The sequence below is a fragment of the Anomaloglossus baeobatrachus genome, chromosome 6 (assembly GCF_048569485.1).
Source record: "Anomaloglossus baeobatrachus isolate aAnoBae1 chromosome 6, aAnoBae1.hap1, whole genome shotgun sequence".
Lineage (NCBI taxonomy): Eukaryota > Metazoa > Chordata > Amphibia > Anura > Aromobatidae > Anomaloglossus > Anomaloglossus baeobatrachus.
The window spans coordinates 146,587,391-146,603,647 of record NC_134358.1 but is presented as its reverse complement, the minus strand read 5'-3'; the positions used below and the strand labels follow the sequence as shown (position 1 = coordinate 146,603,647).

The 16,257-nt window shown below is 49.2% G+C and overlaps 1 protein-coding gene across 1 annotated transcript in view; it reads right to left on the bottom strand.

Moving 5' to 3' along the window:
* PRKDC (protein kinase, DNA-activated, catalytic subunit) overlaps positions 1 to 16,257 on the bottom strand; it is a 527,347-nt gene that overhangs the window by 295,465 nt on the left and 215,625 nt on the right. Inside the window, exons 20-21 of the mRNA XM_075353287.1 lie at positions 8,805 to 8,924; positions 6,973 to 7,132 (exon numbers count right to left, since the gene is read on the bottom strand). Coding sequence (XP_075209402.1) covers positions 6,973 to 7,132; positions 8,805 to 8,924 — 280 coding nt within the window. The remainder of the gene's footprint in view (positions 1 to 6,972; positions 7,133 to 8,804; positions 8,925 to 16,257) is intronic.

Below are 16,257 nucleotides of genomic sequence, written 5' to 3'. Positions count from 1 at the left end.
GAGGGGTTCCAGGAGTGGATTCCTGATCACTCTCATCAGACACATCACAGGGAGACTGATTGCGCTGAGACCCTGAGCAGTGTGATGACGTTGAGGGTCTTTCCCAGCGAGCTCGCTTAGGGTGGCTGGGGCCATCATCTGAGTCATAATCCTCGGCCTGTGAAGCCGGGGACCCCCCTGTGGGCTGGATACATTCCAAGTAAGGGGGACCTGAGGACAGAGGCCTCGCCGTGCCCAGAGACTGAGCCCCATGCATAGATTGCAAGGTCTCCAGGATTTTTGCCATAGATACAGACATATTCCCTGTCCCTGATCGTACTCCTGCTCCGAATCCATCAGGTTCTAATGGGTCTGTGGATGGAGCCCGGCATCAGAGCTGAGAGGCCGGCAGGATCCCACTTCCACAGAGCCCTACAAGGGGATGTGGAAGGAAAACAGCATGTCAGGCTCCAGCCCTGTACCAGCAATAGGTACCTCAACCTTACAACACCATCCAGGGGTGAGAAGGGAGCATGCTGGGAACACTATATGTGTCCTCTTTTCTTCCATCCGACATAGTCAGCAGCTGCTGCTGACTAAAATCTGTGGAGCTATGCATGGATGTCTGACCTCCTTCGCACACAAAGCTAAAAACTGGAGAACCCGTGATACCACGGGGGGGTATAGCCAGAGGGGGAGGGGCCTTGCACTTTTAATGTAGTGCTTTGTGTGGCCTCCAGAGGGCAGTAGCTATACCCCAATCGTCTGGGTCTCCCAATAGAGCGCTGAAGAAATGGAGGTATATAGCAGAATGGGGGTATATAGCAGAATAGGGGTATATATCAGTATGGGGGTATATAGCAGGATGGGGGCATATTCCAGGATGGCAGTATACAGCAGAATGAGGGCATATAGCAGCATGAGGGCATATAGCAGGATGAGGGTATATAGCAGGATGGCGGTATATACCAGGATACGGCATATACCATTATGGCAGTATATAGCAGGATAGGGGCATATTTACAAGGAAGGGGATCATATACAAGGCAGGAGGATCATTACCAGGATGGGGTACCTTAGTAGAGAATTTGGGGACATTACCCCCATAAAAGCAGCAGATCCTTATATCCCATAAGTGTGTCATAACCACATTTTTTGCTTAAAAATTTATTTTCCTATTTTCCTCCTCTAAAACCAGGGGTGTGTCTTATAGTCCAAAAAATACGGTGTGTGTGTATATATACATACATATACATACATATATATATATATATATATATATTTATATATATTATAGAGCCATTAATGCCATGGCACTTTACAAGTGAGAAAGGGTATACATAAAAACTAGTACAAAAATCATTAACAGTGCAAATCAGACTGGTACAGGAGGAGAGAGGACCCTGCCCATGAGGGAATCACAGTTTTACCGGGAATGAGTGAGGGTACAATAGGTGAGGACAGAGCTGGTTGCGCAGTGGTGTATTGGACTGAGGGTTACTGCAGGTTGTAGGGTTATCGGAAGAGGTGGGTCTTCAGGTTCCTCTTGAAGCTTTTCATGGCATGAGAGAGTCTAATATGCTGGGGTAGAACGTTCCAGAGTATGGGGGAGGCACAGGAGAAATCTTGCATGCGATTTGGGAAGAGGAGATAAGAGATAAGATAAGAGAGGAGCAGACAAGGAGATCTTGTGAGGATCTGAGGTTGTGTGCAGGTAGGTACTGGGAGACTAGGTTACAGATGTAAGGAGGAGACAGGTTGTGGATGGCTTTGTAGATCATGGTTAATGTTATGAACTGGAGTCTTTGGGCAAAGGGAAGCCAGTGAAGGGATTGGCAGAGTGGCGAGGCTGTGGAATAGCGAGGGGGGAGGTGGATTAAGCGGGCCGCAGAATTCAGGATAGATTGGAGGAGTGCAGGAGTGTTAGAAGGGAGGCCACAGAGCAGGAGGTTGCAGTAGTCGACGCGAGAGATGATGAGTGCATGTACTAATGTTTTTGTAGATTCTTGGTTAAGCATGGATCCGGGAAATATTTTTGAGCTGTAGTCGACATGAGGTGAATAGGGCTTGGATGTGCGGCTGGAAGGAAAGAGCAGAGTCAAGGGTTACTCCAAGGCAACGAGCTTGTGAGACTGTGGAGAGTGAGCAGCCATCAACTTTGATGGATAGGCTTGGTGGAGGAGTATTATATAATACTAGAAGGTGGCCCGATTCTACGCATCGGGTATTCTAGAATTTACGTATTGTGTAGTTCATGTATGATTTTTGTTATATATATATATATATAGATGTTGTTGTGTGTAGTTACCAAGTGTTTGTGTAGGGCGCTGTACATGTTCTGAGTGTCGCGGGGGGTGAGAGCGGTGTTGTATGTGTGTTGCGTGTGTTGCGTTGTTTGTGGAGCGCTGTGTGTCTGTAGCGTTGTGTGTGTGTGTGTGTGTTGTGCGGTTTGTGTGTGTGTGGTGTGTTTTGGGGGGAGGTATGTTTTGAGCAATGTGTGTGTTGTGCAGTATGTGCGTATATTTGTGTGTGCAGCGTTGTCTGTGTGGGTGTCTGTGTAGGGCGTTGTTTGTGATTCCTAGTGTGTGTGTGTTGTGCAGTGCGCGTGTGTGTGTGTGTTGGGGGGAGGTGTGCACCTCCCATCGTGCTCCACCCGCCATGCTGCGCACTTGCAAACGTGCTCCATCCGCCATGCTGCGCACTCCTAAACGTGCTCCATCCGCCATGCTGCGCACTCCCAAACGTGGTCCATCCGCCATGCTGCGCACTTCTAAACGTGCTCCATCCGCCATGCTGCGCACTCCCAAACGTGCTCCATCCGCCATACTGCGCACTCCCGATCGTGCACCATCCGGCATGCTGCGCACTCCCAAACGTGCTCCATCCGCCATGCTGCGCACTCCCAAACGTGCTCCATCCGCCATGCTGCGCATTCTCAAACGTGCTCCATCCGCCATGCTGCGCATTCTCAAACGTGCTCCATCCGCCATGCTGCGCACTCCCAAACGTGCTCCAGTGCGCAGTATGGCGGATGGAGCACGTTTGGGAGTGCGCAGCATGGCGGATGGAGCACGTTTGGGAGTGCGCAGCATGGCGGATGGACCACGTTTGGGAAGTGCGCAGCATGGCGGATGGACCACGTTTGGGAGTGCGCAGCATGGGGGATGCAGCACGATGGGGAGTGCGCAGTATGGCGGATGGAGCACGTTTGCTCAGCCTCTCTCCTTCCAGCCTCCCTCAGCATCAGCCTCCCCTCCTCAGCCTTCCTGAGGATCAGCCTCTCTCGTCCCAGCCTCCTTCCTCCCAGCCTTCCCATCCCAGCCTCCTTCCTCCCAGCCTTCCCATCCCAGCCTCCTTCCTCCCAGCCTTCCCATCCCAGCCTCCTTCAGCATCAGCATTCCCCTCTTCCCCATGATCAGCCTCTCTGCTCCCAGCCTCCTCCAGCACGGCCTGGTCCTCTGCCGACACTCACACACCCGATCGCATACACTCACACACACCCGATCGCATACACTCACACACACCCGATCGCATACACTCACACACACCCGATCGCATCCACTCACACACACCCGATCGCATCCACTCACACACACCCGATCGCATCCACTCACACACACCCGATCGCATCCACTCACACACACCCGATCGCATCCACTCACACACACCCGATCGCATCCACTCACACACACCCGATCGCATCCACTCACACACACCCGATCGCATCCACTCACACACACCCGATCGCATACACTCACACACACAGACACTGACGATATCGCACTTACGCGCTCATACTGACAACATCCGGGGATATCACATGCTTCTGGCCATGTGATCCTCCGTCAGGTCCTGGAAGATCACAACAGCACATTTTCGCCGCCGAGAAGCAAGCGATATCCCAGGATGTTGTGAGTATGTGGATGCGATGTGAGGTGTGTGTGAGGTGTGTGTAAGAGTGAGTGTGAGTGTGATCTGATGTGTGTGTATGTTTGTGTGTGTGCGTGTGGATCTTCTGGCGCAGCAGGACCTTGATGGGCTTGATACCAACGTATCCACACCACTCCCACCACTGCCGTGCGAGCGGGGGCCGGGGGGGGGAGGGGGGGGGGGGGAGGGAGTACAGTACTCACCTCCGTGACAGCGCTTGTAACCATGCGAGCATGGTTAGCAACGTATCCACACCAGTCCTGTGCGAGCGGGGGCGGGGGCGGGGGGGGGAGGGGGGGGGGGGTGGGCAGGGAGTACCGTACTCACCTCCGTGACAGCCGTGTCAGTTCGAGAAATGCGCGGGAGGAGGGAGGGGGTGGGGCCAGAGCTAACGTGCATTGCGTGAGGGGGGCGGGGCGGGGCGTGGCCGAATTGCCAATGCCTGCAGGGTGCCGGGGCGAGAGGCCAATCTGTGGGGGGGGGCGGAGCCTGGGCGAGCGGCTGGCCAATCAGCTTTGTGTCACCGTAAGGACACAATTTTGGAGCATGACAGACAGACAGACAGATAGACAGACAGACAGACAGACAGACAGACAGAATAAGGCAATTATATATATATAGATAATATAATATAATATATATATATATATATATATATATATAAATATATATTATATTATAAAAAAAACATGGAAAAGGTTTGTGTAATGACAGGATACATAAACATCTTAATCACTCTAGTTACAGTGAAGATAATAATTATTTGATCCCTTGCTGATTTTGTAAGTTTGCTCACTGACAAATGCATGAACAGTCTATAATTTTAAGGGTAGGATAATTTTAACAGTGAGAGATTAGAATATCCAAAGTAAAATCCAGAAAATCACATTGTATAAGTTATATAAAATTATTTGCATTTTGCAGAGAGAAATCCGTATTTGATGCCTCTGACAAACAAGACTTAATACTTGGTGGCAAAACCCTTGTTGGAAAGCACAGCAGTCTGACGTGTTTTGTAGTTGATGATGAGATTTGCGCATTATTAATTATACAGGTGACAATTTAAGACAACTGTATTTAATGCAGTAACGAGTTGATTAGGAGGGTCTAAAGCTGGTGTCACACATAACGACGACGACAACGACGTCGCTGCTACGTCACCATTTTCTGTGACGTTGCAGCGACGTCCCGTCGCTGTCGCTGTGTGTGACATCCAGCAACGACCTGGCCCCTGCTGTGAGGTCGCCGGTCGTTGCTGAATGTCCAGCTTCATTTTTTTGGTCGTCACTCTCCCGCTGTGACACACACATCGCTGTGTGTGACAGCGAGAGAGCGACGAAATGAAGCGATCAGGAGCCGGCACTGGCAGCTGCGGTAAGCTGTAACCAGCGTAAACATCGGGTAGCCAAGGGAAGACCTTTCCCTGGTTACCCGATGTTTACGCTGGTTACCAGCCTCCGCTCTTGCTGCCAGCGCCGGCTCCTGCACTGTGACATGTGGCTGCAGTATGCATCGGGTAATTAACCCGATGCATACTGTAGCAAGGAGAGCAAGGAGCCAGCGCTAAGCAGTGCGCGCGGCTCCTTGCTCTCTGCACTGTGACATGTAGCTGCAGCACACATCGGGTTAATTAACCCGATGTGTGCTGCAGGAGAGCAAGGAGCCAGCGCTAAGCGCGGCTCCCTGCTCTCTGAACTGTGACATGTAGCTGCAGCACACATCGGGTTAATTAACCCGATGTGTGCTGCAGGAGAGCAAGGAGCCAGCGCTAAGCGCGGCTCCCTGCTCTCTGAACATGTAGCACAGCGACCTTATGATCGCTGCTTCTGCTGTGTTTGACAGCTAAGCAGCGATCATAACAGCGACTTACAAGGTCGCTGTTACGTCACCGAAAATGGTGACGTAACAGCGACGTCGTTGTCGCTGTCGTTTAGTGTGACACCAGCTTAAGTGGTCTGCAGGAGCCAGAACTCTTAATGGTTGGTAGGGGACCAAATACTTATTTCTCTCTGGAAAATGCAAATAAATGTATATAATTTATACAATGTGATTTTCTGGATTTTATTTTGGATATTCTATCTCTCACTGTTAAAATTAAATCAACCCTTAAAATTATAGACTGTTCATGTCTTTGTCAGTGGGCAAACTTCACTGTACCTTCTCAAGTGAACGACATCTAAAGGCAATTTAATCAGCAGTCTTTAAGCTTTGAACTGAACCCTGAATGTTATTTCGCAGGCAGGTGAAACTTTGGGTCCAGTATCATTTGCTAATAGAATTTCGAGAGTAGAGAAGATCTTTCTAAAATTGAAAGGCATGAAAAACTGCAATTCTCGCATTTTTGCTTTATTTTCATTATTTTTTTTCCACTTTTTATTGTATTTGTTAGTTCCCTTACAGACTAGTTTTTACAAGAGTATCATAATTACAGACACGGGGTCTTCAGCACACCCCTGGCTGTCATGGCAAACTATTGGTGCCCCATGATCGGCTACGCCAATGAGCGATTAGAGCAGCAAATGCCCAGTGGTCGGGAATGCCAATGAGAGGTTAGAATGGCAGGAGCGCAATAAACGTCACTGGTATTTAACAGGTTAACAACTGCAGGTGGAGCTCAGCTATTCGAGGAGCTGTTAAGAGGCAGATGATGGCTGAATGACCCAGCCATAATCTGCTGGCAGAGATCCAGGCTCTGCTTCAGAGCCTGCATCAAATTCAAGGAACCGGTATATGACATACCAGTACATCATATGTCAGTGAGGGGTTAATCTGTCTAAAGTAGTACTACTAAGTGATAAAAAAAAAAATCAAGCTTCCAAATTATCAAAACAATATTTTAGAACCTATTTCATTGTATATGGGATAAAATATAAAGAATCAGGGGGTTATTTTGCTTCGTGTCACAAACAGCAGAAATAAGACAAAGACTTTGAAACTGAAATGTAGGTGCATCTTTCAAAACACATTTTACGCTCCAAAGTCACCAATGCAGACAAGTAGCTCAAATGAGATATATAAACAATAAATTACCTGTATAAGATGCAAACAAAATAATTTTCATACCTTTGGATGATGTGTCTGTCAAGTAGCCATCTAGAGATGGTAGAATGTCCTTGTAGTATAGCTCCATTGTATCCGGAGGAATTCGAGAAGACCAATCTTCTAGTGCATCAAGGCCAGCATCTGCAAGTGATGGTGAGCTCAAGCCTAATTTAAAGGCAGTCTATATATAATGAAACAAGAATATAATATCCTTCATATGCATTATATCAATTCTAATAAGATCTATTCAATAACACATGCAATGTAATGATATCAATCAATTATCTCCAACAGTTAAAGAGATTCGGGCACCTGACTCGTGATACCAAAACCACGCGAAGCATGAATCACAGCTTGGATACAAGACTGCAGAAATGAATACCTTCTTTGAAACCTTACTGGAACATTTCTGAGAAAATATATTTTAAAGATCCCTATTGAGAGGCCTATCAATCACCTAGTGTGGTGCTGGTAGAAGCTGGTGGACAGCAAGCACCACTAGACTGGTCTGGTCTTAAACTTTGGTCTCCAGCCGAATATTAAAAATAGATTATTTATAAGTGGTATAAGAATGTGATCAAACAAGCCTGTGGCTATTTTGTCTACTAAAACACGTCAGGGCTTCAAGATACAGAGAAAGCCCCCCACTTAAAAAGTGCAAAGCTGTACTTAACAAATCATTAAAAAATATTAGATAGTATATAAAAATATTATAAAACAAATATTGTGTAAACAGGCTCTGTCACAGCACAATATAATATTTACATCCAGTCAGAAAAGGAGTGAGGTCATTACGATCATTTAGACCCCGCGGTACCATTGATCCTGGTATTGGGATCAATTCAGATTCTCTTCGTAGCAGAGCATTATGTCCATCACCACCTGATAGTAAATGTTCAACCTGCAAAAGGCCAGCAAACTGAAGCGATCGAGCATCACTAACATGGCATATCTGTAAGTGTGACCCATACTGTCTAATCCGCTTAACAATAAGTATTTTGATATGTTCTAGTTTGGTTATTTTTTTTTTTATTTTTTTTGACCAGGCACAACAATCCTTATATCAACTTTGTGTCTCCATGCAGCTGGCACAGAATCATCGTAATGGTGAGGACAGTGGACACCTGATCCACAGATAGTATGGACAAGAAGTGACCAGCTCCAGTGATAAAACAGCCCAAGCCTCTCAAATTAGCTAGGATTACAAGCGGGTGCGACAGCACACAGCGTTGTGACGGGATGGAGCAGTGCCAGTCTAATCTCTCACTGATTGTATTTCATATTCAAATACTAAAAAACTTTTGTTTTTTTGTTTTTTTTTTTTTAAATGAGCCCATTGTAGCCTAAAATAAATCTAGATGTACTCTGGACCCCTTATGTTTTTTATACTACAGCCCGAGTCACCAGCCGGTCACTTTATTTTCTCTTCTGGTGTGAGACAACATGTGACCACTGCAATTAATCAGCTGCTATGGATTGGCTGCAGCAAGACAGAATGTGACTGCTGTAAATAACAGAGAATGCAACAGTCACATGACATCCCCAGCCGAAAGAGGAAGCAAGGAGACCGATGGGAAACACAGGCAGCGGTACAAAATAATGTCACTCCATACACTAATACACCCCGAAGTGGAGGGAGCAGCTTCCTAATAATACAGTAATAGTGTCTGAGAAAATAACTAGTGTGGTTTTTATAGGAGCTAAGCCCCTATAACATTGTATAGGCCATTCAAAATATTTTTAGGAGTGATGGACTCACTTTAAGTATGACTACAGTTACACATAATTATTGTGAAAATAAAATTCTAATACTATACAACCAAATGGTGTGGGTATAAAAAGTTCAGACATACTTGTAGTGATGGGATGTAGGCCTTCATATCAAGCATGACAATATCATGAGGCAGAGAAAGGATTAAAGTTAAGCAAGATGCCAAAAGCTCGTCTTTAAATTGCTTCATTTTGGAAGATACCTAGTTCAACAAGCACATGGTTATTAAAACTGCAAAACATTAATAAAACAAAAAAGAGAATTTTGTTACTTACCGTAAATTCTTTTTCTTATAGTTCCGTATTGGGAGACCCAGACCATGGGTGTTTAGCTTCTGCCTCCGGAGGACACACAAAGTACTACACTAAAAAGTGTAGCTCCTCCCTCTGAGCTTATACACCCTCTGGTAGCCAGTCCTAGCCAGTTTAGTGCAAAAGCTGAAGGAGAATAGCCACCCACAAGTAGAACCGAGTAAGAACCGGAACAACCGGAGACTCTGTCCACGACAACAGCCGGTGATAACACACGGAACAAGAAAATTGCCAACAGACAACAGGGAGGGAGCTGGGTCTCCCAATACGGAACTATAAGAAAAAGAATTTACGGTAAGTAACAAAATTCTCTTTTTCTTTATCGTTCCCTTGGGAGACCCAGACCATGGGACGTTCCAAAGCTGTCCCTGGGTGGGAATAAACAGAAAAAACTAAGAAGTAGGCGGAACCTAACTTCACAAGTGGGCGACAGCCGCCTGAAGGATGCGTCTGCCCAAGCTCGCATCTGCCGAAGCATGAGCATGCACTTGGTAGTGCTTCGAAATGGTATGCAGGCTAGTCCAAGTGGCAGCCTGACACAGACTTGTTGAGCCGTAGCCTGGTGCCTAAAAGCCCAAGAGGCACAGACAGCTCTGGTCGAGTGTGCTTTGATCCCCGGCGGGGGAGGCACCTGAGTACTCTGGTAGGCGTCCGAAATGGTCGATCTAATCCAACGGGCCAAGGTCGGCTTAGAAGCAGAGAGACCCTTGCGCCGACCTGTGGTTAGCACAAAAAGAGAGGTGCACCGCCTAAGCGCAGCGGTGCGAGACACATAGATCCAGAGAGCACGCACCAGATCTAGAGTATGCAGCGCTTTCTCAAAGCGAAGAACAGGGGCCGGACAGAAGGAAGGCAAGGAAATATCCTGGTTAAGGTGGAAGGGAGAGACCACCTTAGGAAGAAAGTCCGGGGTCGGACGGAGAACTACCTTGTCTTGGTGAAAAACCAAAAAAGGTGACTCTGAGGAGAGCGCAGCCAAATCAGAGACTCTCCTGAGAGAAGTTATGGCAACTAGAAAGGCCACCTTTTGAGAAAGACGATACAAAGAAACCTCCCTAAGGGGCTCGAAAGGGGGTTTCTGGAATACCGTGAGGACCAAGTTAAGGTCCCAGGGATCCAAGGGCCGCCGATAAGGCGGAATGATGTGAGACGCACCTTGCATGAAGGTGCGGACCTGAGCCAGCTGGGCGAGACGCCGCTGGAACAGCACTGATAGAGCTGAGATTTGTCCCTTGAGAGAGTTGAGGGACAGTCCTAGCTGCAGACCGGACTGTAAAAAAGACAGAAGGGTCAGCAACGAGAATGGCCAAGGAGAATGGCCGGAAGAGCAACACCAGGACAGGAAAATTTTCCAAGTCCTGTGATAGATCTTGACGGAGGAAGACTTACGGGCCCGAGTCATAGTGGAGATGACTTCAGGAGGAATACCAGAAGCCGTCAAAATCCAGGACTCAAAAGCCACGCCGTCAATTTGAGTGCCGCAGAATTCGGGCGGAAAAACGGACCTTGCGAGAGTAGGTCTGGACGGTCCGGAAGATGCCACGGCATCTCCACGGACAGTTGGAGCAGGTCCGGATACCAAGCTCGCCTGGGCCACTCCGGTGCAATGAGGATGACTCGACGGCCCTCCATTCTGATCTTGCACAGGACTCTGGGCAAGAGAGCTAGAGGGGGAAACACGTAGGACAGACGAAACTGGGACCAGTCTTGAACCAGAGCGTCCGCGGCGAAGGCCTGAGGATCGTGGGAGCGAGCCACGTAAACCGGAACCTTGTTGTTGTGACGGGATGCCATTAGGTCCACGTCCGGAGAGCCCCACTTGCGGCACATTGACAAACACTGCCGGGTGCAGGGACCACTCGCCACCGTCCACAGATTGACGGCTGAGATAATCTGCCTCCCAGTTTTCTACGCCAGGGATGTGGACTGCGGATATGGTGGACTTGGTGTCCTCCGCCCATTAAAGAATGCGTTGGACCTCCAACATTGCCAGGCGGCTGCGTGTCCCGCCTTGGTGATTGATGTAGGCAATCGCTGTCACGTTGTCTGACTGGACTCGAATGTGCCTGCCCGCCAACAGGTGGTGAAAGGCTAAGAGAGCTAGAAGTACAGCTCTGGTTTCCAGCACATTGATTGAAAGGGCTGACTCGGACGGAGTCCAAGTGCCCTGTGCTCTGTGGTGGAGATGTACCGCTCCCCAGCCGGATAGGCTGGCATCCGTGGTGAGAATCACCCAGGACGGAGTCAGGAAGGAGCGCCCTTGGGACAGGGAGAGGGGTCGAAGCCACCACTGAAGAGAGCTCCTGGTCCGTGGCGACAGAGCCACTAACCTCTGTAAGGAGGAAGGCCGCTTGTCCCAACAGCGGAGAACGTCCAGCTGCAGAGGACGCAGATGGAACTGGGCAAAGGGAACCGCCTCCATGGAGGCCACCATTTAACCCAGCACCTGCATCAGACGCCTGAGGGTATAACGGCGGGGCCTCAGGAGAGAGCGCACCGCCAACCAGAGTGACAGCTGTTTGTCTAAGGGCAACTTCACAAGTGCCGGCAAGTCTCGAACTGCATCCCTAGGTACGTGAGACTCTGGGTCGGAGTCAGAGTGGATTTGGGAAGATTGACAATCCACCCGAATTGGGCTAGGGTGGCGAGAGTGAGCGAAACACTCCGCTGACAGTCTGCGCTGGATGTACCCTTGACCAGAAGGTCGTCCAGATAAGGAAGCACTGCTAACCCCTGGAGGTGCAGGACCGCAATCACTGCCGCCATGACCTTGGTGAATACCAGAGGGGCCGTGACTAACCCGAAGGGGAGAGCCACGAATTGGAAATGATCCTCTCCTATCGCAAAACGTAACCAACGCTGATGTGACACTGCGATTGGCACATGTAGATAGGCATCTCTGATGTCGATGGACGCCAGGAACTCCCCTTGGGTCATAGAGGCAATGACTGATCGCAGAGACTCCATGCGAAAATGCCGCACCCGGACATGCTTGTTGAGAAGCTTGAGATCCAGGATGGGCCGAAAGGTACCGTCCTTTTTCGAAACTAGGAAGAGATTTGAGTAAAAACCTCTGAACCGTTCCTGAGCGGGAACTGGGACAATCACTCCGTTTGCCTGCAAGGACGCCACGGCCTGCGAGAAGGCGGCGGCCTTGGAGCAGGGGGGAGTTGAGAGAAAAAATCTGTTTGGCGGGCTGGAAGAGAATTCTATCCTGTAGCCGTGAGATATGATGTCTCTCACCCACTTGCTTTAACCAAGCGTCGCCAAAGTGGGAGAGCCTGCCACCGACTAAGGACGTGGCTGGAGCGGGCCGAGAGTCATGAGGAAGCTGCCTTAGTGGCAGAACCTCCTGCGGTCTTCTGCGGACGTGCTTTTGGGCGCCAGTTGGATTTCTGATCCTTGGCTGAGTTAGCGGACGAGGCGGAAGGCTTAGAGGATGACCAGTTGGAGGAACGAAAGGAACGAAACCTCGATTGATTCCTACCCTGGGCGGGTTTCCTGGTCTTGGTTTGTGGCATGGAAGTACTCTTCCCGCCAGTAGCTTCTTTAATGATTTCATCCAGCTGTTCACCAAACAGCCGTGAACCAGCAAAAGGGAGCTCAGCAAGAAACTTCTTGGAAAAAGCATCTGCCTTCCACTCTCGAAGCCACAAAATCCTGCGGATAACAAGAGAAGTAGCTGAAGCCACCGCAGTGCGGTGAGAAGCCTCTAGCATGGCAGACATGGCATAGGATGAAAAAGCTGAAGCCTGAGAAGTTAAGGTAACCATCTCAGGCATAGATTCCTTGGTGAGGGAATGCATCTCCTCTAGAGAAGCAGAGATGGCTTTGAGAGCCCACACTGCTGCAAAAGTCGGGGAAAACGCGGCCCCCGCAGCTTCATACACAGATTTGGCCAGAAGGTCAACCTGGCGGTCAGTGGAATCCTTAAGTGAGGTGCCGTCAGCCACCGACACAACGGTCCAGGCTGATAGCCTAGACACCGGAGGGTCTACCTTTGGGGAGTGAGACCACTCCTTGACCACCTCAGGTGCAATTGGAAACCGGTCATCAGAACCACGCTTTGGAAAGCGTTTGTCAGGGCAGGCCCTGGGTTTGGTCACAGTGGTCTGAAAACTGGAGTGGTTAAAGAACACACTCTTCACTCTCTTAGGCGAGGTAAACTGATGTTTTTCTGCCAAAGAGAGTTGCTCCTCTGACACTGGCGGATTGAGATCCAGCACAGAATTAATAGAAGCAATCAAATCACTAAGATCTGAGTCACCCTCAGAGAAATCGATGGGATACATAGCCTCCGAGCCCCCAGTGAGGGCATCCTCCTCATCTTGATAGTCAGCTCTTGAGACAGAGCCGTGGGATGGGGAGGGGGAGGAAACCCTGCGCCTTCTCTTAGAAGGACGGGGTCTGGGATCAGATGATGAATCCTCCGTGAGCTCTGATGGACGGAGGTCAGAGGATAGGAGTCCTCTGTCAAGAGTATTAGAGGCACCCTGAGAGGGGGGCTGATGCATATTCATCAAAGTCCTGGACAAAAGCCCTATGGACTCAGCAAATGACTGGCTGGGATATGGACCTAGAAAAGGACTCTACCCAGGCCGGGGGTTCAATCACAGGTGCAGCAGCAGCCTGAGAGACCACTGGGGGTGAGACTCCGGGCTGTGGCACCGCCAAGTTAGGGCAGACATCACAATGTGGATAGGTGCTCGGCTCAGGCAGCAGGAGCTTACATGCAGTGCATGCAGAATAAGGCTTTGGAGCCTTGCTCCTCTTTGCAGAGAATGAACCCCAGGGAGAATATACAGAGGTCCACAACCGGAGACCGGCTGTGGCTTACCAGACCGCTGAGCGCGGTGTTGTGTGCCCTCCAGATCCCGAAGCCCGGTCCCCCAGTCGCAGCACCTCAGCAGAGATGCAGAATGCAGGATGTCCCAGAGCAGAGTGAACTCTGCCTGAGAAGAGGGCGTTCCTATAAAAGAGCGGGAACTGGAGGGCTATAGAGACCTGCAGGGAAGGAGGGACGCCCCAGCAGTGGGGAGTGTCCCTCCCCTGTGTAGAACGGCCGCCGGGAGGAGCCGAACCTGTCCCTCTGCATGAGTGACATGCGAGGGCAGGAAAAAGAAACTAGGCCTCCGACGAAGCCAGGGCCTAAATTTAAGCGGCGAGGCCGACAAGCAGGCACCATCGGCGCGATTCTCAGGCAAAAGCTAGAGAACCCACCGGAAAAGTTAAAACAATCACATACAGCATACTCTCCTCTTACAATAAAGAACCGGGGCCCCCAACATAAACGTCTCAGGTACTTAGCTGCTGAGACGCAGGGCCATGTCCCTGGGGATGAGTGCTCCGGACCAACAGAATCCTCAAGGGGCTGTGGATGGAGACCGGACTCCTGCCAGGCATGGAGACCGTGCTGGCTCCCACTTCAAGCCAGAGCCCAGAAGGGATGGTGAAGGAGCGCGGCATGTAAGGCTGCAGCCTTGTAAAATCAACCTTAACAACACCGCCGACACAGTGGGGTGAGAAGGGACATGCCGGGAGTCCAGACATGGACCCGCTTTTCTTCAAACTCTTTCCAAAAGTCAAACAATCAGATGAAAATGCATGTGTGGATGTATGACCTCCTGAACACAAAGCGATAAACTGGCTAGGACTGGCTACCAGGGGGTGTATAAGCCCAGAGGGAGGAGCTACACTTAAGTGTAGTACTTTGTGTGTCCTCCGAAGGCAGAAGCTAAACACCCATGGTCTGGGTCTCCCAAAGGAACGATAAAGAAATATATAGGTTTAAAAGTAACTAAAAATCAGAAGGGAGTACACCCCAAATTTAAAAATAGTCATAAACCTAAAAAATGAAAAACAGATAAACTGTATTCTTTTGTGGAAAAGATGAAACAAGACGGACGGACCATTGCCTGCTGCAAAGCTAAATCAAAAACGGCTAAATCAAAACCAGGAGTGGTAAAAGTCAAAAAACACCAATATCTCAAAAGGCCTTGTACACTCCATATTATGGCACTTAATGTTTTGTCGCCGGGGTCAAAGTGGTTAGTGACGCACATCCGGCATCATTAACGATATCGCAGTGTGTAATACTTACCAGCGAGCTTAGGCGACCTCAAAAATGGTGAAAATCGTTCACCATGGAGAGGTTTTCCCAAAGTCAAAAATCGGTAAGGGTTGTTTAGCGTTGTGGTTCATCGCTTATGCGGCAGCACACATCGCTATGTGTGACACCGCATGAGCGAGGAACGTCTCCTTACCTGCCGCCGGCCCCAATGAGGAAGGAAGGAGGTGGGCGGGATGTTACGTCCTGCTCATCTCCGCCTCTCTCCTTTGATTGGCCGGCCGCTTAGTGACGTTGCGGTGACATCGCTGTGATGCCGAACGTCCCTCCCCCTTGAAGGAGGGATTGTTCGGCAGTCACAGCGACGCCGCCGACCAGGTAAGTATGTGTGATGCTGCGTAGCAATAATGTTCGCTACGGGGCAGCGATCACAAACAATTGCATGCGCGACGGGGGCGGGTACTTACACGGTCGCTATCGCTAGAAATTGCTAGCGATATCGCTACCGTGTAAAGCCCCCTATACAGTTCAAAATAAATATACAATAATATATATATACACACACATATACATATATACAGTCAGGGCCAGAAATATTTGGACGGGGACACAAGTTTTGTTATTTTAGCTGTTTACAAAAACATGTTCAGAAATACAATTATATATATAATATGGGCTGAAAGTGCACACTCCCAGCTGCGATGTGAGAGTTTTCACATCCAAATCGGAGAAAGGGTTTAGGAATCATAGCTCTGTAATGCATAGCCTCCTCTTTTTCAAGGGACCAAAAGTAATTGGACAAGGGACTCTAAGGGCTGCAATTAACTCTGAAGGCGTCTCCCTCGTTAACCTGTAATCAATGAAGTAGTTAAAAGGTCTGGGGTTGATTACAGGTGTGTGGTTTTGCATTTGGAAGCTGTTGCTGTGACCAGACAACATGCGGTCTAAGGAACTCTCAATTGAGGTGAAGCAGAACATCCTGAGGCTGAAAAAAAGAAAAAATCCATCAGAGAGATAGCAGACATGCTTGGAGTAGCAAAATCAACAGTCGGGTACATTCTGAGAAAAAAGGAATTGACTGGTGAGCTTGGGAACTCAAAAAGGCCTGGGCGTCCACGGATGACAACAGTGGTGGATGATCGCCGCATACTTTCTTT